Source organism: Pan troglodytes, chromosome 22, assembly GCF_028858775.2.
Source record: "Pan troglodytes isolate AG18354 chromosome 22, NHGRI_mPanTro3-v2.0_pri, whole genome shotgun sequence".
NCBI lineage: Eukaryota > Metazoa > Chordata > Mammalia > Primates > Hominidae > Pan > Pan troglodytes.
This window is the reverse complement of record NC_072420.2, coordinates 26,819,098-26,843,327: the sequence shown is the minus strand read 5'-3', so window position 1 is coordinate 26,843,327 and position 24,230 is coordinate 26,819,098. Positions and strand designations below refer to the sequence as shown.

The following is a 24,230-nucleotide window of genomic DNA, read 5'->3' as shown; positions in this document are numbered from 1 at the left end:
TGCTTTTAAGACTTCTCAGTTGATAGAGCAAGGCAATGTATTTGTCCATATTCACCCTTATGTTATGCAGATCTATAAATATTTCTATAGCTAACTAGTTGTATTTATATTAAGCTATAATATCTAGTCTATATTAAGCTAAATACAAGTTCATCCGGATGTTTCCTACTCTAACGTATTACCACATGGACACTATATCGCTCCTCCTTGGTTATGTGTAAATTCTCACTCCATCCACCATCTATGTACTTAATTGTTCAGTTTCAGTATATGTGCATAGCCGTATCAGAATTGTTAACCCAGGCTGGGTACAGTGGCTCATGCCTGTAATCCCAATACTTTGGGAGGCTGAGGCAGGTGGATTGCTTGAGCCCAGGAATTTGAGACCGGCCTGGGCAACATGGCATAACCCCATGTCTACTAAAAATACAAAAAAATTGCTGGTCATGGTAGCATGTGCCTGTAGTCCCAGATACCTGAGAGGCTGAGGTGGGAGGATCACCTGAGCCCAGGAAGTCAAGGCTGCAGTGAGCTGTGATCGTGCCATTGCACTCCAGCCTGGGAGACAGAGTAAGACTCTTTCTTGAAAAAATAAAAAATATTAAAAAATTTGTTAACCCACACCTATATAGATCTTTTTAAAAGCTGCAAGACTGCTAACAAATATTTATTTATTTATTTATTTATTTATTTATTTGAGACAGAGTCTCCCTCTGTCACCCAGGCTGGAGTGCAATGACACAATCTCAGCCCACTGCAACCTCTGCTTCCCCGGCTCAGGCAATTGTCCTGCCCCAGCCTCCCGAGTAGCTAAAATTACAGGCACCCGCCACCATGTCCAGCTAATTTTGTATTTTTAGTAGAGACGGGGTTTCACCATGTTAGCCAGGCTGGTCTCGAACTCCTGACCTCAGGTGATCCACTTGCCTTGGCCTCCCAAAGTGCTGGGATTATAGGTGTGAGCCACCATGCCTGGCCATAAATACTTATTTTGTTTCCGTGGTTTTTTTTTTCTTTTCTCTTTTTTAAAGTAAATCCTTTGCACTATTTTTATTATTTTAAGACCAGTGTTATTCAGAGCCTGGGTTAAACACTATTCTGTGTGTGTGTGTGTGTGTGTGTGTGTGTGTGTGTGTGTGTGTGTGTTGAGACAGAGTCTCGCTCTGTCACCCAGGCTGGAGTGCAGTGGTGTGATCTTCGCTCACTGCAACCTCCGCCTCCCTGGTTCAGGAGATTCTTCTGCCTCAGCCTCCCGAGTAGCTAGGACTATAGGTGTGCCCCAACACGCTCAGCTAATTTTTGTATTTTTAGTAGAGACGGGGTGTCACCATATTGGCCAGGCTGGTTTCAAACTCCTGACCTTGTGATCCACCTCGGCCTCCCAAAGTGCTGAGATTACAGGGATGAGCCACCACTCCCGGCCAGCACTATTCTGTCTTATACTCACTCTGCCATCTGTGTGTGTATATGGTACGTATGTGAGGCTGGATCTGTGCACTTGGAAAAGTTGGAGAGATGATTTAGGTAAAACTTTTAGTTTTCACTTCTTTTGCCTTTTTGCTTATCTTGATCCATTTAGTTCCTACCATCTGGCAAATAGTTCTCATCTGAAGAATCCCATCTGTCAGTTCTCACTATTATCCGGTAATAGTTACAGTGAAATGCTGGTGACGGCAACAGCCACTTTTTAAAAGGATGTGTAATTCACCCTCATGTCCTCTTTGAGAACCCAGTAACTGCCCACACTCTGAAGCTAAAACCATAACAGTTTTATCACATGGAAAGTTTGTTGAGAAATGTTTGGCTGTTTCTGTGAAGTAATCGTCCCGTCTCTTGAGTACAGAAGCCTCCCAGGAAAATTTTCCCAGCCTATTTGTTAATGTGAAAGTTACAAAAGATAGCATATAATGAGCACATTCAAGACAAAAAAATTTGTGGAGTAAGAGTCTGAAACGGTAAAATAAAAAATCACCTAAGAAAACATTTATCTGTAGCTGTCATTTTCATATACACGTATCTAGCGTATACAAGTTAGTAAGTACATAATTCTCGAAAGTTCTACCTGTCTACACATCTACACAGAAAAATTAGGAAAGTCTTATCCAGACTTTCCCATCATCTTCAGTATAAAGCATCTTCTAGCTGTTGGAATAGAAACAAGCTAGATTCTTGACTCCTTTCTATTTGATTATTTAGATCTGACCTTCAGACGACATCCAGAATCTGAGAACACGCACCACCTCTACTGCTCTCATCCTGGTCCAAGTCATTGTCATCTCCTACCTGGACTAATGCCAGAGCCCCCTTCCTGGTCTTCTCACTTCTAGTCTTGACCCCCTAGGGCAAGAATAATTAGCTTAGAAAACCACCCCAGAGCCTTCCAGCATTACTCTGAGTACTGGCCAGAGTTGGACAATGTTTAAGGCCCCGTGCAGTCAGCGGTCCCTGTCCTGTCCTGGCTGTCACTCACTCGCTTGCCCACTGATCTCTTCCACATCATTCCTCCACGACAGCACTGATCTCCTTGCTCTTCTGTGAGTTCACCAGGCATGCATCTGCCTCAAGACTTTGTGTAATACTTGTTGCTTCCTCTGGCTAGAATATTCTTCCCTTTGATTCTGAATACTTTGTTCCCTCACTTCCTCAAGTCTTCACTGAAATGTCATATTTTCAAGTAGGCATTCCCTGACCACCCTATTTAAAATTTCACCCCTCAGAAAAAACAAACAAACAAACCACCCCTTTCTCTGCTTTATCTATGTAACATTTATTACCGTCCAACAGACACTGTATTTTTATCTGTACTTTTTTATCGCTTCCCCGCTAGGATCATATATCGTTTTATCTGTTTTGTTCACTGCTGTATTCTTAGCACTGAGACATAATTGTAAGTATGCAGTGAAGAGTTAGTGGATAAAGGACTGTGGCTGCAAGAGGGGATTCAGGAAACACCCCCTCCCAGCCAGGACCAGCACTCGGTGCAAGAGTTGAAAGAGTTGATCACTCGGATTCTCTGCTTCTCCAGTCGTAGGGACTCCACCCCACTGTGTTGATCGCTGTCATGTATTCACCCCATCATAAGCAGTACTCACATGTAAAACAGTACCATGTCATCTCTGTGGGGCTACAAGTAGGTGGTGATGGTGTAATGAACATATAAAACCCCAGTGTCTTCAGTAGGTGCGAAATAGGTGATTAGTGAATGATGAAGAGTAGCTGTTGCTGTTTTGATTACTATGATTATTATTATGAGAAACTACGGTGGTTGATGAGATAGATACTGGGGAGAAGGATACTATTAATATAATTTATTGAGCAACTTTGTTCTGGGCACTAGTTGAGTACTTTAGGGATATTAATTCATTTAATTCTCCCAGTTCTGCCATTTACTCTCTATGTGACCTGGACTGTTACATAGTCTCTCAGTCTCGCCTTCTCTTTTTTTTTTGAGACGGAGTCTCGTTCTTTCGCTCAGTCCGGACTGCAGTGGCGCTATCTTGGCTCACTGCAACCTCCACCTCCCAGGTTCAAGCGATTCTCCTGCCTCAGCCTCCTGAGTAGCTGGGATTACAGGCATGCGCCACCACGCCTGGCTAATTTTTTTGTATTTTTAGTAGAGACGAGGTTTCACCATATTGGCCAGACTGGTCTCGAACTCCTGACCTTGTGATCCACCCGTCTCGGCCTCCCAAAGTGCTGGGATTACAGACTTGAGCCACCGTGCCCGGCCCTCGCCTTCTCTTATAAAGTGAAATCATTGTAGCTGCTTTGGTGTGGTTCTGAGGACGGTGAGAGAAGATGCACGTGAAGTATGGAGGGTGGTGGCAGGCACACAGTTCAGAGTTACTGACAATACTGGTGTTTTATCTTCACGAGGCAGATCTGGGCCCATAGCACAAGGAAACTGAGTCTTTGGCATTTTACGGTAATTCCATTGCCAGAACATTTCCCCCACTTTCTTGAATCATCTTTACCTCTTGAGAGATGAGGAAGAGAGGGCACACCTCGGGCAGAAGTCCAAAGACCTCAGGCATTTTTGGCCCTTCATTCCCATAATTCTGGCCAACATCATTTTAGTCCCCAGCAGTTCATAGAAATATTGTCTTTTAATCTGATATTCAAATAATCTGTGCCTTGAAGAACCTGTGTATGGCTCTAGAATCATTTACATTAATCTACTCAACCCCACTCTGATGCTCAAAACTTCAGCAGTCTGTTTTTTTTTTTTTTTTAATGTCTTTATTTTAAACATTTATTTTTAGAGGTAGGGTCTCTCTAAGTTATGCAGGCTGGCCTCAAATTCCTGGGCTCAAGTGATCCTCCCACCACAGCCTCCCAAGTAGCTGGGATGACACCCCCAGGTGCCGCCATCCTGGCAGCAGAGTCAGTTTTGATACATCTTTCCCTTCTCATTCTTCCCAGTGTCATGGATTGGGAAGTTACTGTGGTTTTAGTTGCAGTACTTTTTACTCTGAATTCTGTTTGCTTCCTGGAATTCTGTCTGTCTTTTGAAAAGACAACATAAAGAAATCGAAAAATATACTTTAAATTCCATAGTGTGGGAGCCTCTGCTACTCGCCTGTTTGATATTCATTCCCATTTTTTCCTTTCTAAAAGAATTCCAGATTTTTTTTGTTCAGGGTGACAATGTGCTCTGCTGAAAATACTTTCACAGATTCCCTTGCAGGTGCATGTGACCAGATGACAGTAATGGCACATATGGCCTCAGTGGGATTTGCTGAGGAGTATGTCCCTCCCAAGTAACAGCAAAGCTTTATTAGAGGAAAAAACAACAGAAAACCTTTCACCTTTGTCTTGTTTCTCCTGCCTTCTGTCTGGAACTTGGACACAGAGTCTTGAATTTCTGTGACCATTTTGTGACCACAAAACACGAGGATAAAACCAACGTGCTAAGGATGGCAGTACAGAAAGATAGGAATATGCTGGTCCCTGATGGCATCATGGAATATCTGCAGTGGCCCTAGCTTCAGTGTCACTTCTTAGGTGAGATACATAATCCTACCGTGTGTTTAAGCCACGGTTTGACATGTGGTCTATTCTCTGCCGCTGACTGCATTCCCAGCTGTTCTATATGGCTTGCTAGCTAATTTAAGTCTAGTTTTATTGTCAAATTGACCACATTGTAGATTATAATATTAAAGTACTTCACAGTCTAAAAGTGAACTACTTTTGTAAAAGCCAAAGGAAATGGGCCAAATGAACCATTTTGAACAGAGTTTAAATGAGTGAGTTGAGTTACCACTCTTGGATGGAGAACGGGAGACCTGGATTTTCAGTCCAGTTCTACTGCCAGTTGGCTCTGTGGGCAAGTCACTTGACCTGAGCTCTTTTCCTCCCATCTGCAAAATGAGGTAATTTGAGCTAGGCAGTCCTCCCAAAGACCACCAAAGAGCTAGCAGATTGAGGCCTGCAGACTCCTATTGAATTTGCCATCCTTGTTCACCTTGCCAAGACTTCATAGCCAAGAAGCCAGACCCAGATTTTGTTCATTAGCTTTGAAAACACCCTTTCATTTGGGGGTGTGTGTGTGTGTGTGTGTGTGTGGTGTGTGACATGCGTTTTGAATATAAATTGTGAATTGTTTTAGCAAGAAACCAGGTTGTATGTTTCTCAATAAACATGCATACTGTATATTGATGAATTTATCCACTTGAAATAAATGGTGCCAAATTGCCTAAAGTTTGCTGTAAACAGGAACATGATTTCTCATTATGATGTTTAATTTGTTTTAGTCTTTGATCTCTTACATCAGAATTCTGTTAAGAAATTTTTTTACCTGAAAGATCAAAGCAAATAAGCAGAAGCATTTATAAAAATAAGGTATACGTGGCTGTGGAGAGAAACTCCAGGTATATACGATCATAGGCTTTTTAAAATTAATAAACTTTGTTTTTAAAAACAAAGCAGTGTAAGTTCACAGCAAGTTTGAGTAGAAAGTACAGTTTCCATATAACTGCTGTCCTAGCAAAGATTTTTAAGTACAATATTTTTTAATTAAAAAGAGAAAATATAAACCATGCTAAGCCAGTTGGTGAAAAAGACTTCATTATACTTTTAGCACTCTTAACGCTTATTAAAAGTTTTTAAAAACAGATTTTTGTGGTTGAATCGCTTACAATTTCTGATGTGTAACCTTCTAACATGTTTCATCAAATTTTAAAAGTAATGTAAGCAGTGCTGTCCACTGCTAAATTTTATTTTAATGTTAGAATACAATGAGGTTTCTATTTTGCCATTAGTCCTGAGAGCTTATTAAGTAACCAGTTTTAATCCTTTAAAAAACCATTCTCATTTTGAGGGACACATATTTCTTAGCTTTGTGCAGTATAAGAGGCTAAGACCATCTTGGCAGTATCAAATGAAATGTTTTGCAAGTTAGAAAGTTCAGTAGCCACTTATAAACATAATGAACAATTGTTATAGTCAGACTAATGCAGAAATACAGGTGTTGGGGGCAGGGGGGTGGTGGGTGGGCAGACTTGGTCCACAAGTAGTAGTTTGCCAACCTCTGTCCTAAACACAAGTTCAAGAATATGGTTCTCTTGGGTAGATTTTCTGCCAGATGAAAGTAAGAGTAACATCCTTAGCTAATGAACTCCTAATATCCAAGGCAACTTTTAATTAATTCAGGCTTTTAAGAAAAGCTTGTTTACCAACTCCTCATTAAAAATGTTCAGACTGGCTGGTCGTGGTGGCTCATGTCTGTAATCCCAGCACTTTGGGAGGCTGAGGCAGGCAGATCGCTTGAGCCTAGGAGTTCGAGACCAGCCTGGGCAACATATCTAGACCCTGTCTCTGCAAAAAGTGAAATAATTAGCTGGGCATGATGGTGCACAGCTGTAGTTCCAGCTACTCAGGAGGCTGAGGTGGGAGGATTGCATGACCCCCGGAGGTCGAAGCTGCAGTGAGCCATTGATCCAACCACTACATTCCAGCCAGGGTGACAGAGTGAGACCTTGTCTGAAAACAAACAAACAAAAAGATTAATGCAGTACATGTCCTTTTGGTGAATAAGTAAATATGTTTTGGTAACTTTAGCTTTGCATTATAATCTAGTCGTCAGCAGATTGACTAAGGGCAGATAAAACAAGATGATTTGGTTTTGTGGTTTGGCACTTACTGTCTGATTTATGTCCCCAAGAACTCTTGCAGGCCAAGGTCGAGTGTATCTGATCCCTGCTCTGGCTCTTCTCACGAACTGATTTAGTAGCTTTGGGCCAGCATTAGATTTTTTAAACTCTTTGACCTATTTGTACATGACAGGCATTTAATCTTTCCAGTAATTACTTGTCAAATAGAAAAGCATCACTTCTTAGTTTGGACATTTGCAAATATGGCTGAGCAGAGCTGACAGATGAGGTGGGCATCTTCAGGCCCTAGGTCACTTCTGGCCTCCTGTAACCTAGAAAATTGGGATGCCTCAGATATCAGGTATTCTTCCAAGCAGCTAGGGTTAGTCCCTGACCTCAGAAACCCTGAGAGCCCTCAGAAACCCTGAGAAATCCACCTGGGAATGGTGTATTTGTTTTGGATGAGATTACCTTTACTTTCCATTCTCCAGGTCTTCTTGTGTTTTTTGTTTTTGTTTTGTTTTATATCATTCTATGTAAAAGAGAAATGTGATATCATTTGCATTATCATGTTATTTCTTTCCTTATAATTTATATCTTAATGCTTATCTCTGGGGCTAGGTTATAATCTCCTGAGTTAGGTAGCCTTAGGTTTCTTGGCAGAGATTCCTCCCCTGGGAAGTGAGGTTTATAAAAGAACCCGTGATGTGGCCCTGTGGAGCTGCATGGGGTGTGTGCTCAGTACTCACTGGTTTCTTCCCTGCAAAGTGACACCTGCAGCCTTTGGGGTACCATGTCTCATAATTTTTGCATTCCCTGCAACACACACTATACTGCTATGGGCATCATTGATCATTTTAAAGATTTAAGGAATGACAAGATACAGTGCTTATTCTCCCCTATGATTTGCTTAGATTTTTATCTAAATAGTACTTATTGAAATAAGTACTTCAATATCATGCTACATCTTACATGTTTGAGCTAGAAACAGACTAAAGTTTAAACACTTTTATGAGAATGAAAAGTTACTTCCTTCCCCTTCTTAGGGCTTTTAATCCCTCTTTATGTTGCATTTCAGAAAATGCCCTGTAGCGTACTATGAAAGAAAGACATTCATTCCTGTCTTTGCTTCTATGTGGACGATCTGTATTCCTTGCTCCGTGGGAGTTGTGGGTTTATGTCTATTCTTGCATGTTTTGCCTGAAGGACCACAGTGACCTACTTGGTGGTCTCCCTGCTTTCATGGTTTCACTATGCTGATCTATCCTTCACTTAATTATAGAGTCTATCTTTAAAAAAAAAAAAAAAAACTTTTGGCCTCTGTTGCTTCTTCCAAAATGGCATCCAAAACCTAAGCCTCTTTAAAATTGGAGTCCGGCATGCTTCCCCAGTGCTACTTCCTTCTGGACTCCCTTTGCCACTTACTTTCTGCTTCCACCCATATCCAGATGGGCTGCAAATATGCCTTGCTGGTTCTTTACTCTGTCTTTGCACAGGAGGCTCCCTCATTTTGAAGGGTCTTTTGCTACCCATCCATCCATCCATTTGGATTCTATAATAGAGTTCTTGATGTTTGACAGAACTAGGCCAGGAATTGTGGGGGTATAATGGCAAGCAAGACAGATTCTATCCTTACATTATGGAAGTTCAATTCATTTCCCATGTGGCATACTACTTCTCACCATTCAGATTCATCTCGAATGTTGTTTCTTCTTTGAGGTTTTTCCCACTGCACCCAAGATACTGGCCTGACACTTTCCTTATCTCTATTACAGAATTTAACTTGTTCTTTCATTAACAGATATTTATTGCCTACTATGTGCAAGAATCTGTGCTAAAAGCTGGGAATATTGCAGTAAACAAAAATTAAGTTTACAGCTTACATATAATGTGGTAATTATCCATCTTTTACCTTCATTAGACTGAGTTCATGTAGGACTTTATGTAATATCTTTATATCTTCAATACCAGAAATGCCTAGAAATAATTTGCATGATATACATTTTCTTTAAAGATTTAACAAAAGTCTGAGGGACAGTTTTCAGAACTAAACTGAATTAAACTCTCTCTCTCTTATGTGTGTTATGTAAACATATATATAAAATACACTTTTGGGTTTTTTGCTTAGGAAGTAGAAAAATGCTAAAATTTCTGTTACTTACAAGCAGATTAAAATGTCCAAGAAAGAAAAGTAGGGATTTATATTGATTCTGCTCAAATGCTTACCTAGACAATGTCAATATTTATATTTTACTCCCCTGTTGTAGTAGAATGGTAATTGGTTCTCTAGTTAAGCAGCTTTTTTAGGATTAATTTTGAAGCGAGAAATTCAGATTAATTAAGGGACAATTTCACTTGCAGCATTTAGGCATTATTTTAACCATCAAACTTGAAGTGGCAAGAAACTGAGTTGCTTAAGGAGGCCAGACGTAACATTCTAAAGGTAGTAGGGTCTTGATTGGGTTGCTTAGGCATTGAAAGGCTGTTTAACTTGTCTTGAAGTCTATCTTTCCTTGATGCCTTCTCTGCGGTAAGAACACTGATACAGATGGAATGACGGGAAGTGGTTTTCCTTTCTTTCAGTTGGTGAGTTTGTAAGTGATGCCCTTCTCGTTCCTGACAAGTGCAAATTCTTACACCAGGAGAGGATGGATGTTTGTGAAACTCATCTTCACTGGCACACCGTCGCCAAAGAGGTACCAGCCCATAAATTCTTTCTTATTGCAAAGTGAAGATTTCCTGGGGACATACTTAATGGCATTTTAGGGGTATTTTGAGGCAACAGCTATGTTGATAAGTTATTTAAGAAAAAAACCCAGTGCTACTATCCATAACCCAGATTTTAGTTTTTAGAGTGATTTTAGGTTCACAGCAAAATTGAACAGAAAATAGAGTTCCCGTGTACCCCCTGTCCCCACACATGCACAGCCTCCCCATCCATGAATATTTTTAAAAAGTCAAAAATAGGGCCAGTTGAACTAGATTCATTATGTGCCTGTGCCGTGTTTCGCAACTTAAAAATAAAAGTTGTCTGTGCCATGCCTTATAACTTAAAAATATAATCTCTAATAGTTATAACTTTAAAGTTTACCCTTCAGATTATTTTTATGCACCTGTTGTTTTCTTTTGTCATATACAATTTTTTAATAATTTAGCCTTTTCCCCTGTTATCTATTAGTGAATACAGTGGTAGAACAGTGAAGTAGCTTTTTTGTACCAGCCTGAAAGCTCCAGTTAGAATTCAGTTTCTCAGTTATACCATCCAATTTTATATTCAGCAGGCCATGCCTACCATCTTGATTTTTCCACAGGGTGAGTCTGACCGAGCACTTGGTTAACCTCTGCTTTTGGCTAAGCCAATAAAAGATGTAAGATACTTAGCATGAAAAGGTCACTGTGTGGTAAGACCACCTTCACAGCTGCTGTGTCCCTTTGATGGTTTTTCTAATAAATTTATATAGTTTATTTGTGGTAAGGTCAGTCTTAGGATAACTAGAATTAGGCTCCTTTATCTAGCTCATAGTGCTTCACTTGGGTCAATTTTAATCCCCTGTCCCTCACCGGCACATGTCTGGAGACATTTTTTGTTATTACAACTTGAGGGAGTGGTGTTACTGGCATCGGATAGTGCCCAGAGGCCAAAGATTCTGCTAAACATCCTACAGTCAACAGGATAACCACCCGCCACCCCCAAGAATTAGCCAGTCCAAAACATCAATAGTGCTTGGGTTGAGAAATCTGATCTAGCTTAGCTTAACCATTGTATCATAGCTTTATAGCTGTTAGACAGAAAATACCACTGAAGATTTAGTATTATTTTATGCCTCTTATAAAATAGTATATTTGGATCCACTGTAGAATAAAATGTTTTTTATGTAAAAATGTGTTTTAGAGGTTTAAGAGCTTGCTGAGTTTAAGAAAACAAACCAAATAATTTGAAGTCCAGCTACCTATTTGATAACCTCATTTTTATTCCTTCTGTGTTTTCAAAAGAAAAATCCTTTGTCTCTAAGAAACAGAAATGGCTCCCATAAGGTCAAAATACAGTCTGTAATATTTTCATTGTTTACCTTTATGTATTGAATTATTCATCCTTCATTTATCACTAGTGGATGCTCTCAGAGCTTTATGCTAATCTAGATTTGTGCAAATTTAGCAAATCCCAGAAAAGCAAAAAGACATTCAAGGAGAAATCTCTAATGACTGTAAGTTCTGATTCTTAGTGGCTGCAGGGGATAATTTCTTCTTTTCCCAGGATTGTTACTTTGAAAGTGAACCAAGAGAGTCAGAATTTCTAGGATAAGGCAGGTCCATGTGAGATAAACTTCCATCTGTAAGGGAGGTAGGAGTGAGCTGGGGACCTCCCTGGAATGCGCACAATTTCTGGATACACGAATTAAGCCAGAAGGCATTAATTCTCTGGTATCTGTTCACCAGTGGAGACTGCTACATCTTATTTCCCAATTAGTTTCCATTCCAGTTGTTCGTATAAACCTCTATTATATAACATCGTGGTCTTATTAAATAAATAATAAACTTAAGAATAAAAAGAGTACCAAAGTGGAACCCATGCTAAAAAAAATCCTGTTGTAAATTCACTCAAAAAGCAAATAATCTTTTCCTTTGTGAAATTGGTTCCTAATATATTGGGTCTGCATGTTGATTATTTTATGTGGAGTTTTCTTACAATGAAACACATCGACTCTACCACTCACTGTTTTCTCCTTACACTTTGTAGACATGCAGTGAGAAGAGTACCAACTTGCATGACTACGGCATGTTGCTGCCCTGCGGAATTGACAAGTTCCGAGGGGTAGAGTTTGTGTGTTGCCCACTGGCTGAAGAAAGTGACAATGTGGATTCTGCTGATGCGGAGGAGGATGACTCGGATGTCTGGTGGGGCGGAGCAGACACAGACTATGCAGATGGGAGGTAAGGTGGCCTTTGTGTTCAGCCTCAGAGATGCTGAAACATCTTGTATGGAGTATTTGTATCCTGTAAATTAATCTTTCTGTTTATCACAGAGAGGTCTCTGCCCACTCCCATCAGAGTCTGCTGTTATGCAAAAAATCTGAACTATGAATTTTTATGGCATCCTGTTGAATTAATAATATCAATCACCCATCACAGAGTTAATTTTAACTATTTAATATTAAACTTGGGATCAAAATCCCACTGATAACTATCATAGGTTACTGGTAGTTCTAACAGGGAGTTGAAATAATAATGGCATTCTGTTTTGGTCATTAATTTAAAAATATTTTTAAATGCTATCTGGGATTGTCAGTCATTAGTTTAAGGTGAATTTTCGTTAAAGGTTTGGTTTGAGATTTTGGGGGTTCTCTGTGTGGATGTGTAAGGGGTTTTTTTTTTGGCCTTTTATCATTTCTTTTCCTTCATAGTGGAAGTCAAAGGCATTAATAAATGCTTGTTAATTTTTTTTAACTACCTTTGATTTGTTGATTATAAAGAAACCTATTTTCGCCTCTTTTTCTCAGGGAGCTTAGTCCCGTTACTTCTTACCTGATTCTCATTCTTAACTGAAGGCAAACATCTATATTCAAATCATAAAATTATAAAATGAGAATCTTTGGGTTGGAAATGCCATCTGGTTCAGGCATTGATTTTATGCTGTCTCATCCCCCGAAGGGTGATGATTGTATCACTTATCTTATTCCTTCAGTATTCTCTTAGATGTTCCCTAGAGCTACAGATTTCCAAACAGCACATTCAATAGGAGTTCTAAGTTTATAATCAGCAAACTACAGGATGCTTGTTTTTTTTTCTTTTAATTTCTGGTGTAATCTGCTACTAGGGCCCCCATAGAGTTTATTATCTATATCAGCTAGAACACTGGGACCACAGTCATAAACTGAAGGATCCAGGCAAACTGGGTCATATGGTTACCCCACCAATTACAGTCTTCAGTGATGATGTCACTATCCAGGTTGATATTCAGTTGAAATGCTAGCCAGCTCCTTCCTAGTTACCTTCATTTACATCCCATTTCAGTACCTGAACACAGTCATGCTTTAGACTCTGAAATTCCTTAGAAATAGTACCATAGGTTTCTAGCTTTGATATTCCTCTCTGATCATGATCTTCCCTCATAATCACCTCCCCAGTTCAGGCTTTTAGTCCATTATCCTCTTTTTCCCTGCCTGCCTTTCTAATCAGGATGGAATCAATGGATAACCATTCTTACCTATTCCATTGAACATCCTTGACTTGGTTTAGAAAATCCCTTCACATTTTCTAAACATATTTTTGTCAGTTCTCCATAGCTAGGAAAAATTAATTTCTTTCTTTAGTTGCTTCTGGGATTTCTAAAGTATCAAGTCATGTAACCTTACCACTTAATTCCATTTCTTATTCATGCTGTAACATCAGCTGGGATCTTAATGTTACTAGATGCACCTCATTATCTCTGTCTTGATGACCTGTCATCTTCCCCATAGCAGTTGATCCAGCCCAACTTCATTCTCCTTGGTTCCCAGCGTAACTCTCTCTCATGCTCTACAGATGACCCCTCCACCGTCATCCATTGTGAATTTCGGCAACATGGTACCTGACATTTGGTAGGTGCCCAGTACATGTTTGTTGAATAAACCATTGAATTTTCTCCTGTACTTCAGCAACTCTTTTACCTTCTTCTGTCCCTTTGTTTCCTGTCTTCCCTTTTATGATTATGTTCTGCTGGACTCTGAATCATCTCCTCTCCCTTTCTTGCATTTTCAGTCTCCCTCTCCCCCACACCCCCAGGCTTCATCCACCCTCCTCCCAGATAATTCTTTCCCATGCGTTACTGTCTTTCTACTATGTGTTTTTAATCCTGTTGACAGTTGGTAGGAAATATTTGATGGTTTATTCTACCTGTAGAAAAGTCCAAATTCTCTTGCAGGGCATTCAGAAGTCTCTTACGTGGCTTCAGCCTGCATTTTCAGCCTTATACATGTATGTGACTCTCCTGGCATCCTAAAACCATTGACCTTTTCTTTCTCTAGGCTTTCGTTCCCACCGTTCTGCCCCATCTGAAATATTTTTCCTTTTTTGTCAAATGGGGTTAATGTATGATAAAGATATTTGTCAACTCTAAAGTGCCACTTCTTATGACCTGTCAAAATCCTATACATTTATAAATGTTCACCTGAAAAGATGCAGCCTTTACAAGTCTTTACAGGTGGCTTGCTCTGCTATACTACCCTTGCTTTACCTTTTTCTTATAAGACCATAACTTATCTTCCAATTAATTGTAGTCATATCTCTTTTTATCTGTTAGAATCCAAACTATAGTTTATGTGTCTGGTATGTCTTGCACATAGGACCTCAATAAATATTAGACAAAGTAAATTGTATATTTTAAATTTTTTTTCATAGCTTTTGGTAAGGACTTCATGGTCCACGATTGGATATTGTAGAAAGCTTATCCAGCCCACTGCCCAGGACGACTTTGAATGCGGACCAACACAAATTCATAAACTTTCTTAAAACATTATGAAATTTTTTTGCCTTTTTTTTTCTATAGGCCCTGTTATAGAGCCTCCCATCTTTTAGCAAAGAACTGTGTAATACAAATGTAATGTGAGCCACATACTTTTTCGTTTTCTTTTTTTAAGATGGAGTCTCGCTCTGTCGCCCAGGCTGGAGTGCAGTGGCGTGATCTCGGCTCACTGCAACCTCCACCTCCCGGGTTCAAGCGATTCTCCTGCCTCAGCCTCCTAAGTAGCTGGGATTACAGGCATGTGCCAGCATGCCCAGCTAATTTTTTTTGTGTGTGTGTACTTTTAGTAGAGATGGGTTTTCACCATGTTGGCCAGGCTGATCTCGAACTCCTGACCTCGTCATCCACCAACCTCAGCCTCCCAAAGTGCTGGGATTACAGGCTTGAGCCACCGCGCCTGGCCTTACTTTTTCATTTTCTAATAGACAGTTTAAAAATAGTAAAAAGAAACAGGTGAATTTAATTTTAACAACATTTTATTTAATCCAATATATCTGAAATATCATGTGACCAATATGAAAAATTTAATAAGATAGTTCACATTCTTTTTTTATGTTTCTTTCTTTCGTAAGAAGTCTTAACACTTCTTTTAACATTTAACAGCACGTCTGAATTCATACTAGCCACACACTGTGTTTGATAGTTACATGTGGCTGGTGACTACTGTATTTGGACAGTGTAGTTCCTGGATGACTTGAAATTTCTTATCACTATTTTTCCATTAAGACAGACGGTTTGTATAACCTAGTAATGTTTTCTAAGGCTGAGCCACTGAATTTTTATTATTATTTTTAACTATTCTTATTTTTAAAATTTAAAAAAATTGGTTTGGATTCAGTATAATTAGTATATCAGGTCACTTGCACCATTTTATTTTTTAACTTCTTTTCCTGTAGCCCTGCACGCAGGCAGGGCTTCTTTCATGTGGACAAAACCAGAAAGGTGTTGCATCACTGATCCACACACAAGCTGGGCTCCTGCCAACTGACAGCCTCCTTGTTCCAGGAACCAGCCCTCCTTTTGACACTTGAAATGTAAAATCAGAATAGAAGTTTAATGTACCTGACTAAAAACATCTTCAGGGGATGCTACGTGACAATTCTTGAAGAAGGAGAAACGAGCTACCATTTTCCTGGAAACAATATTTGATTCACAGTATTTTGTTGTTTGTTTGGTAGTTAATGAGGCTTGTTTTGATAGAAGATGAGTGTTTTTCTATTGCTAATGGGGCATTTAGAGAAACATTCCTCGTGGGATGAGCTCTGTTTTATGACCTCATTGAAAAAGAGGTATGAAAAAGAGGTAAATCTTTAACATAGGCAAAACAGGTAGTGTTTCAGAAATTTATGTGTAAATTACCGAGTATATATTTCTCCAGTGTTGTAATGGTCATATTCTCAGATCACCTCAAAATACCTATTTATGCAGTCTGTAATGTAGCATAATCCAGACTGTTACTAACATTATGTAGCATAATGTTAATAATAATAATTACGTACATAATGTTAATAATACACAGACTCCAGCCATCATGGGTAAGATTTTTTTCCATGGGAAAATTCATTTGGAAAGCTAACTTGTAAGACTAGCCAGGTAGGCAGCCTAGCCCTGGAGGCAGAGCTGCTCCTCACCTGGAACTGCAGAATCTGATTGAACCCAGTGGTCCATGGGGGTTGCTGAATTCCTAAAGCAAATGAAATGTTAGAAGACCCTCTAATTGTTGTAGAGTCACACTTTTCCTCTTGCAGAGGAGGTACTCACATTTTTTTTTAAGAAACAGAATCTTTAATTATCGATGTATTCTTTTAGGTTTAGGTTTGCAGACATTGGTGAGTGTACGCTGAGAGGTAACTTGATGTATCTTTCTGGATAATTAGATGATTTTTTTTTTCTATTACCTTTAAACATTTTTTTTTTTAAAGAGCTGCTTAAGATCTGGAGGAGTGATTCCTTTTGACTGTGTCTTATCTTCGTTAAGACTGTATAACTCAGAAGAGTTTTCTTTTTTTCCTTTTTCTTTTTTTTTTTTTTAAGATGAAGTTTTTGCTCTTGTTGCCCAGGCTGGAGTACAGTGGTGTGATCTTGGCTCACTGCAACCTCTGCCTCCTGGGTTCAAGCGATTCTCCTGACTCAGCTTCCCGAGTAATTGGGATTACAGGTGTTCACCACCACACCCAGCTAATTTTTGTATTTTTAGGAGAGACAGGGTTTCACCATGTTGGCCAGGTTAGTTAATGTTACTCTCTGGTTTGGGGGGCAGTGATATGTTTTGGCTTTTTTCCCACCCAGATCTCTTCTTGAATTCCCATGTGTTGTGGAAGGGACTCGGTGGGAGGTAATTGAATCATGGGGGCAAGTCTTTCCCATGCTGTTCCTGTGAAGTGAATAAGTCTCACAAGATCTGATGGTTTTAAAAAGAGGGGTTCCCCTGCACAAGTTCTCTCTCTTTGCCTGCTGCCATCCATGTAAGACATGACTTGCTCCTCCTTGTCTTCCACCGTGATTGTGAGGCTTCCCCAGCCATGTGGAACTGTAAGTCCAGTTAAACCTCTTTCTTTTGTAAATTACCCAGTCTCAGGTATGCCTTTATCGGCAACATGCAAATGAACTAATACAGCTCGGGGTGGCTTGTGTGGGTGCGTATGGCCGTGTATGCAGGTGTGTGTGCATTGGAATATACAATTCCATATTGAACCCAGTTTAAACTTCATCAGTTCTGGTGATTGCTGGAGTGTCACATATGGCAAGACGTCACCTTGCCCCCTAACTACACCAGAAAACCAGGCCAGCACCATTGACTATCTAGATACAGTGGGCCCTTTATATTATTATTGTTTTATATTTTTAGATTATTTGGTAAACAATTTACAGAACTAAGAATAAAGGAATAGTGAGAAATAACTATTAGCAATTTTAATAAAAGTTAACATAGTAAATATTTTAATTTTACAAAGAATTTAAATATGGTAAACCCACATGTTTATTCTGTATTTTCCCAGTTTTGAAGGTATGGATTTCTGAAACGAGCATTATCCTTTGGAATGCAGCTAGCTGCTAATCACCTGCCATGCACGAACCTGAAATATATCCGTCGTACAAATACTGGTTCTACATTTCAAATACATCTCTATTAGGTTCATTATATTTCTTGGTCCTTTTTTTTTATACTTGAAATTTCATTTAATTATTGTAAAAATTTAAGATATTTAAAACGTTGACAGCTCATAATTTTATTGAAGAGAGAATATAGCCATCTTCCCTCAGGAATAAAATGTTTTCAAGTTTGGATTTGTAAACAGCTATTAAAATGATCAAGCCAGTCTTTTTTTCCCCCCTTTTTTTCTGCATTATCTCTTCTAATCACCTTAGAGAGATTCCTGCCTTGGGCATTTGTCCACTTCCTAATGGTATCAAATAAATGTGTTGCACAGACATAAAATTTGTTGCATAAGCATCGTAAAAAGGCAAGGAATACTGTCACATCATTTTAGCAATGATGGTTAATGTTTTTGTCACATAATATTGAGTGATGATATCCTTCCTGTTGAATGACTAAGTGGATGAGAATACCATATTTTCTTTTTATTCTTAGAAATACATTGCTCAGCCGGGCGCAGTAGCTCACGCCTGTAATCCCAGCACTTTGGGAGGCCGCGGTGGGCAGATCACCTGAGGTCGGGAGTTTGAGACCAGCCTGACCAACATGGAGAAAGCCCGTCCCTACTAAAAATACAAAATTAGCTAGGCGTGGTGGCGCATGCCTGTAATCCCAGCTACTCGGGAGGCTGAGGCAGGAGAATCACTTGAACCGGGGAGGCAGAGGTTACAGTGAGCCAAGATCGCACCATCACCCTCCAGCCTGGGCAATAAGAGCGAAACTCCACCTCAAAAAAAAAAAAAAAAAAAAAAAAAGAAAGAAAGAAATACATTGCTCACTTGTCAATTCTTGAGCTTGAGAAAATTCATCTAGGATATCATGTGAAGGCTCATAGCCTAAGGTTTTACTTACGTGATCAATTTCATTCTTCTTCTGGTTTATCTAATTGGTAAAATGCCTCCTTCTGTCAGTTGTTCCTATTTGCCAGTATGTGGAAGATGATTTTTGACTATATTCAGTGAGTCTCCAGACTTCTTTTTATCATGCTTTTTAAAGAGATGGGACCTCACTCTGTTGCCCAGACTTGAGCACAGTGGCTATTCACTGGTGTGAGTATGGTGCATTACAGCTGCAAACTCCTGGGCTCAAGTGATCCTCATGCCTCAGCATCCCAAGTAGCTGGGACTATTCAGACTGTTTCTAAACCATCTTGAAAGATGATGCAATACTTTGGGAACACAGCAATAAAAATGTGATAATTTCCCTATTGCATCACCTTTCTAGGCAATTTTATCACTCTTTCATACTCATATTATTTCGTCGTCTTTAGCACAGTTTTTAAATAGTTGATGGCTAATGATGAAATAATTCTTCGGATGATAAATATTTTGTAACATAGGAACAAAATATAGGAAAAAGATCGAGATTCATAACATATCTCAGACTCATGGTTAAGTACAAGCTAGAATGAGTTTTAGTCAATTAAAATTTTCTTTTTCTCTATGAATGGTTAAAAGTGAGAAATATCAAGCCCCACAAGTAGTTAGAAGCGCTCAGAAACTCAAAAGGTAAAATTGTGTCCAAAGACCCTGATGGTATTCTAAAGGTTAACAGCCTATCCTACTTACCAAGAATTTACATTTATTATGAGGCCTGTACAACCTGATACAGGAAAATACTTGGCATAATTTTCTATAAGTTAGGTAGTTAGGTGCTCAACAAGTATTTGAGTTGAATCACATTGGCATTCACATCAAACACATACACCTACGTCGTCATGTTAACTTAAGGTTAATAGTGTCACCAAAACTAACTGGTCTTTAAAAAAGAAAAACTAGGCCAGGCATGGTGGCTCACGCCTGTAATCCCAGCACTTTGGGAGGCTGAGGCTGGCAGATCTCTTGATGTCAGGAGTTCAAGACCAGCCTGGCCAACATGGAAAAACCCCCTCTCTACTAAAAATACAAAATAGCCAGGCATGGTGGCATGTGCCTGTAATCCCAGCTACTGGGGAGACTGCCAGAGAATCGCTTGAACCCAGGAGGTGGAGGTTGCAGTGAGCTGAGATCGCACCACTGCACTCCAGCCTGGGCAACAGAGCAAGACTCTGTCTCAAAAAAAAAAAAAAAAAAAAGAAAAGAAAAGAAAAGAAAAACTAAGGAATATCATTCTAGACATGCAGTAATTAAGTAAAATTGCATCAGGAGTCTAATAACATAGCGTGATGGGTCCCATGTTTCATTATTTCCATGGGCAGAAGAGGGATGGCTACATTATAAATAAAGGAAAATTGTAAGAATAAGAAAAGATGACGTATGAAATATTTCCAACTCAAAAACAAACTGTATCTGAGCATACAGAGGTATAAAATGTCACCTTTTTCCTCCAGTGTAATGAAGGCACTAAACCTCTTGAGCATTTGATATGTTCCAGATACTATATTAAAGTGATTTTTTTTTTTAAGAGACAGGTTCTTGCTGTCACACATGCTGGAGTGCAGTATTGCAACCGTAGATCATTGTAACCTTGAACTCCTGGGCTCAAGTGATCCTCCTGCCTCAGCCTCCCAAATGGCTAAGACTACAAGCACATGCCACCAGGCCTGCCTAATTTATTTTGATTTATTTATTTTTTTTTGTAGAGACAGGGGTCTCACTATGTTGCCCAGACTGTTTTCAAACTCCTGGCCTCAAGTGATCCTCCTGCCTGGGCCTCCCAAAGTGTTGGCATTACAGGCATGAGCCACCACGCCAGACCAAGGGGTGAAATCTTGATAACAATAATCAATGCAGTCATCATGAAACGCTTGCACAGGCTCAATTTGTAGGTGGGACAGTGCTACATCTAGTCAAAAGCCAATTTAATTATGGTCATTGAGCTCTGAGAACTTTTCTCAGAAAATAATAACCAGATGGTATTATAGATGGTGCATTTCACAAATACATGATTTGTAGTTAGTGAAAACTTGTCATTCAATCATGTAATAAATTATGCACATACTGTCTTCCACTTAGCTAGTGATGTTGAAACATTCATAGCCTTACCTGATGAGCTCAGGCTGTCATGAGAATTTATGTCTCTTCATAGGTCAGTACTTTGTTTTTAAAATTAGGTGAGAGAGAAAGAGAGGCTGTATTTGACTATATATCTTTTTATTTGTATCTCTGGAGTTACAAATTTTTGAATATATAATCTTTCAGCTGCCTTTCTGCATTGCATTTTGAGAAATGATATTAAATGCTCAAGGAAAAAAAACCTAACAACTTCAGAGGGCCGCAAAGTGAATCATACAAAAGATAAATTAAAGCTTTAAATCTTTGCCAGTGGATGAGTCAAGTAAGAGTGGATTTAATGAAATGGCTCATGGCTTTGAGAAGCAGCTGTCATAATGCTGGGTTGGCAGCTTCCAGGACTGTGTGAGGCTTTCTGACTGTTATACTGAAATAGGAGAACTCATTTGAAAATGACGAATAGGAGAATAGCAGAAGCTTGCATTTTCTCTTGAGGGAACTGGCTGCCAGTTTTGAGGTCTTATTAGAAATGCTCGATTCCTGTATTGAATAAACTTGGACTACATGTACGTCAAAAAGAAAAGCGAAACATTTTTATAGCCTTAAGCAGATTACAGATGTGTGGCCAAACCAGTGGGGTTTGTTTTTGTTTCCAAGCAGGTGATGGCTGGAAGAGGAGATGCCTCTGTAGTGCAGGGCTTGAGTTGCTGCTGTCTGAGCTACATCTGGCAATGAGACTGTGCTGCTTACTGAGACCTAATGGCACAGGTTGCCCCAGTAACAGGATATTGCTGAATGAGAAATACTGTAGGATTCATTTGTAAGAGTTATTTGGAGGGTTGGATTATTCAGTGCTAAGGATCCTAAGCTACTGATGCATGGACTCTTTTCTTCCCTCCGGTATCTTTTAATTAAACTGTACAAATTCCCTGGCTTAAAAATAGTAGGAAAAGAGGAAGAAAATACAGATTCTTATGATTTTAACTGGTTTCTGGCAATAGTACACCGAAACATTAATTTCTTGTTGAAAACATCTGGATATTTGTATCTTCAGTGTAAAACCCCTAATTTAGATAGGACTCTCCATTGTGACATGGAAAAGTAACCCTTTAATTAGTTAATTAATTTTACTGTGGCCTCAAAATCTACATATTAGCATATCAAGCCAAAAACTTGGCTTTACTTGGGAGCCATGTGGCTTAAACTAGTACCAATAGCTTACCACAAGGAACTCAGCAAAATTATAAGTCCATGTTTGTTTTGGAAGGAATGCAATTATTAAGAAAATAATTTAGAGATGTTCAAACTATTTCCTTTGAGTAGGGGTAGAGAGTGAACAAAATCTGTCCCAAGTGGGAGCTAACTAGCTTCCTTTTTTGCCCTCCCTGTTTACAAAGTAACACTTTTAGTTTACTAGGTAACATTTGCAGTATCCCCAGTGTTTCAATGTAAAATTGTAGGTGGTAGACTAATGCCACTTAGCCAAAGCCATGATCACCTGAATTTTTAATATATATTTTTGTATGGAGTGAGATACTGGGAGAACAGTCTTCATTAGCTTAAACTCTAGAATGTACTGTTTGTTTGTTTGTTTATTTTGAGATAGAGTCTCGCTCTGTCACCCAGGCTGGAGTGCAATGGTGCAGTCTCAGCTCACTGCAACCTCCCCTCCCAAGTTCAAGTGGTACTCCTGCCTCAGTCTCCCGAGGATTACAGGTGCCTGCCTCCACACTCAGCTATTTTTTTTTTTTTTTTAATGGAGACGGAGTCTCACTCTGTTGCCCAGGCTGGAGTTCAGTGGTGTGATTTGGGCTCACTGCAACCTCTGCCTCCCAGGTTCAAGCGATTCTCCTGCCTTAGCCTCCCGAGTCGCTGGGATTACAGGTGCCAACCACCATGCCTGGCTAATTTTTGTATTTTTAGTAGAGACGAGGTTTCACCATGTTGGTCAGGCTGGCCTCGAATTCCTGACCTCAAGTGATCCACTGGCCTCGGCCTCCCAAAGTGCTGGGATTACAGGCATAAGCTACCACGCCCAGCCAAGAATGTACAATATTTTTAAAGAAATGCGATTTATTACCATAAAATACAGGTTGAGCATCCCTAATCCAAAATCTGAAATGCCCTAAAATCCAAAATGTTTTGAGCACTGACATGACAGCAAACGTAGAAAATTATGTGACTTTATGTGTTCAATGTATACAAACTTCCTTTCTGAAACAAAAATTATTTAAAATGTTGTATAAAATTGCCTTCAGGCTGTGTGTATAAGGTATTTTTGAAACATAAATGAATTTTATGTTTATACTTGGGTCCCATCTCCAACATATCTTATATGTATGGAAATATCCCAAAATTTGAAAAAAGTCTGAAATCTGAAACACTTCTGGTCCCAGGCAGTTTGGATAAGGATTACTCAATCTGTAAATACAGTAGCTCAAATTGATTTTGTAAAGCAGTCAAGTTATTATTTATAGTATTTTAATTTGTATTATTTTAATATAGCAATTCGTTTTATATATTTATATAAATAAATTTTTTGCAATTAAGCAAATTAAAAAAATTAAGTGATTCCTTCAGATCTACATTTTATTTTCTATTTGTTATCAATTTAATAAGTAAAGGACACACAGATCATCTGATTGTGTTGTCAGACATTTGAAGGTGCAACTGATGAATGTTCACTGTTGTACTTTGTTTTGTCATGTAAATTGTTTTAAAGAGAAGTGAATGTTGAGCATATAGTAGGCCACACGTGCCTGTGGATTGGCTCATTGTTTTAGGAATGTGTAATTCTGGAAAAGATTTGCCAAGGGTATTCAAAAGTATAGTTTGGTATTAGAAATTATTTGAAAATAATCTTTATAGCATAGCACCATTTTATTTAGATCAATAGTAATTCAAGCAGTATACATAATTTGCTGTTGTAAGCGTAGCATATAACCTAAGTTTTCTTTTACATTTGAGACCACTGTTGGCTGTTGGTCGAATTTGGTCTTCCAAGATTTTTTGCTTAGCGACCTAGTTGCCAGCCTTTGTGAAGAGCTGTTACTTATTGTCAAACCAGGCAGTAAGGGTTTGCTTTTATCTTTTTATCAGTTCTTTCAATGCTAGTAGTCATGAGATTAATGTAGTTGGATACTAAAATGTTAATACGTGTTAGATAACAAACTGGAAAAGAGATGAATGACATCATGAAGGAAAGGGCAGTATTGCACTTACAGTGATTTCATGATGATAGAACTAACCTGCCTAAAAAGACATTGGGTGGAAACAGAAACCAGATGTAATAGATGCATCCAAGTAGTCAAGGAAAGAAAAGACTTGTAAGTAAATAAGATAATCTTTGCTTCAAAAATATCTTCAAAGGTTTAAAATGTGCTTTACCCTCATATATAATCTTTTTGAGCCTATTTCTTTACCTCAAACATGGGGAAAATTGCAATAATCTGTATCATGGTATTTGCTTCCAAAACGACTAATCGATGTAAATGCATATCAAGCCGGTAAAGTTTACAGTGGACTTGTTT

General features: G+C 39.0%; 1 protein-coding gene across 6 annotated transcripts in view; it reads left to right on the top strand.

Annotated features, from left to right (window-relative positions):
- APP (amyloid beta precursor protein) overlaps window positions 1–24,230 on the top strand; it is a 284,812-nt gene that overhangs the window by 108,663 nt on the left and 151,919 nt on the right. For all 6 annotated transcript variants that reach the window (XM_009451769.5, XM_009452766.5, XM_009453143.5 and 3 more), the window contains exons 4-5: window positions 9,675–9,787; window positions 11,830–12,023. In XM_009451769.5, the coding sequence (XP_009450044.1) occupies window positions 9,675–9,787; window positions 11,830–12,023 (307 nt within the window). The remainder of the gene's footprint in view (window positions 1–9,674; window positions 9,788–11,829; window positions 12,024–24,230) is intronic.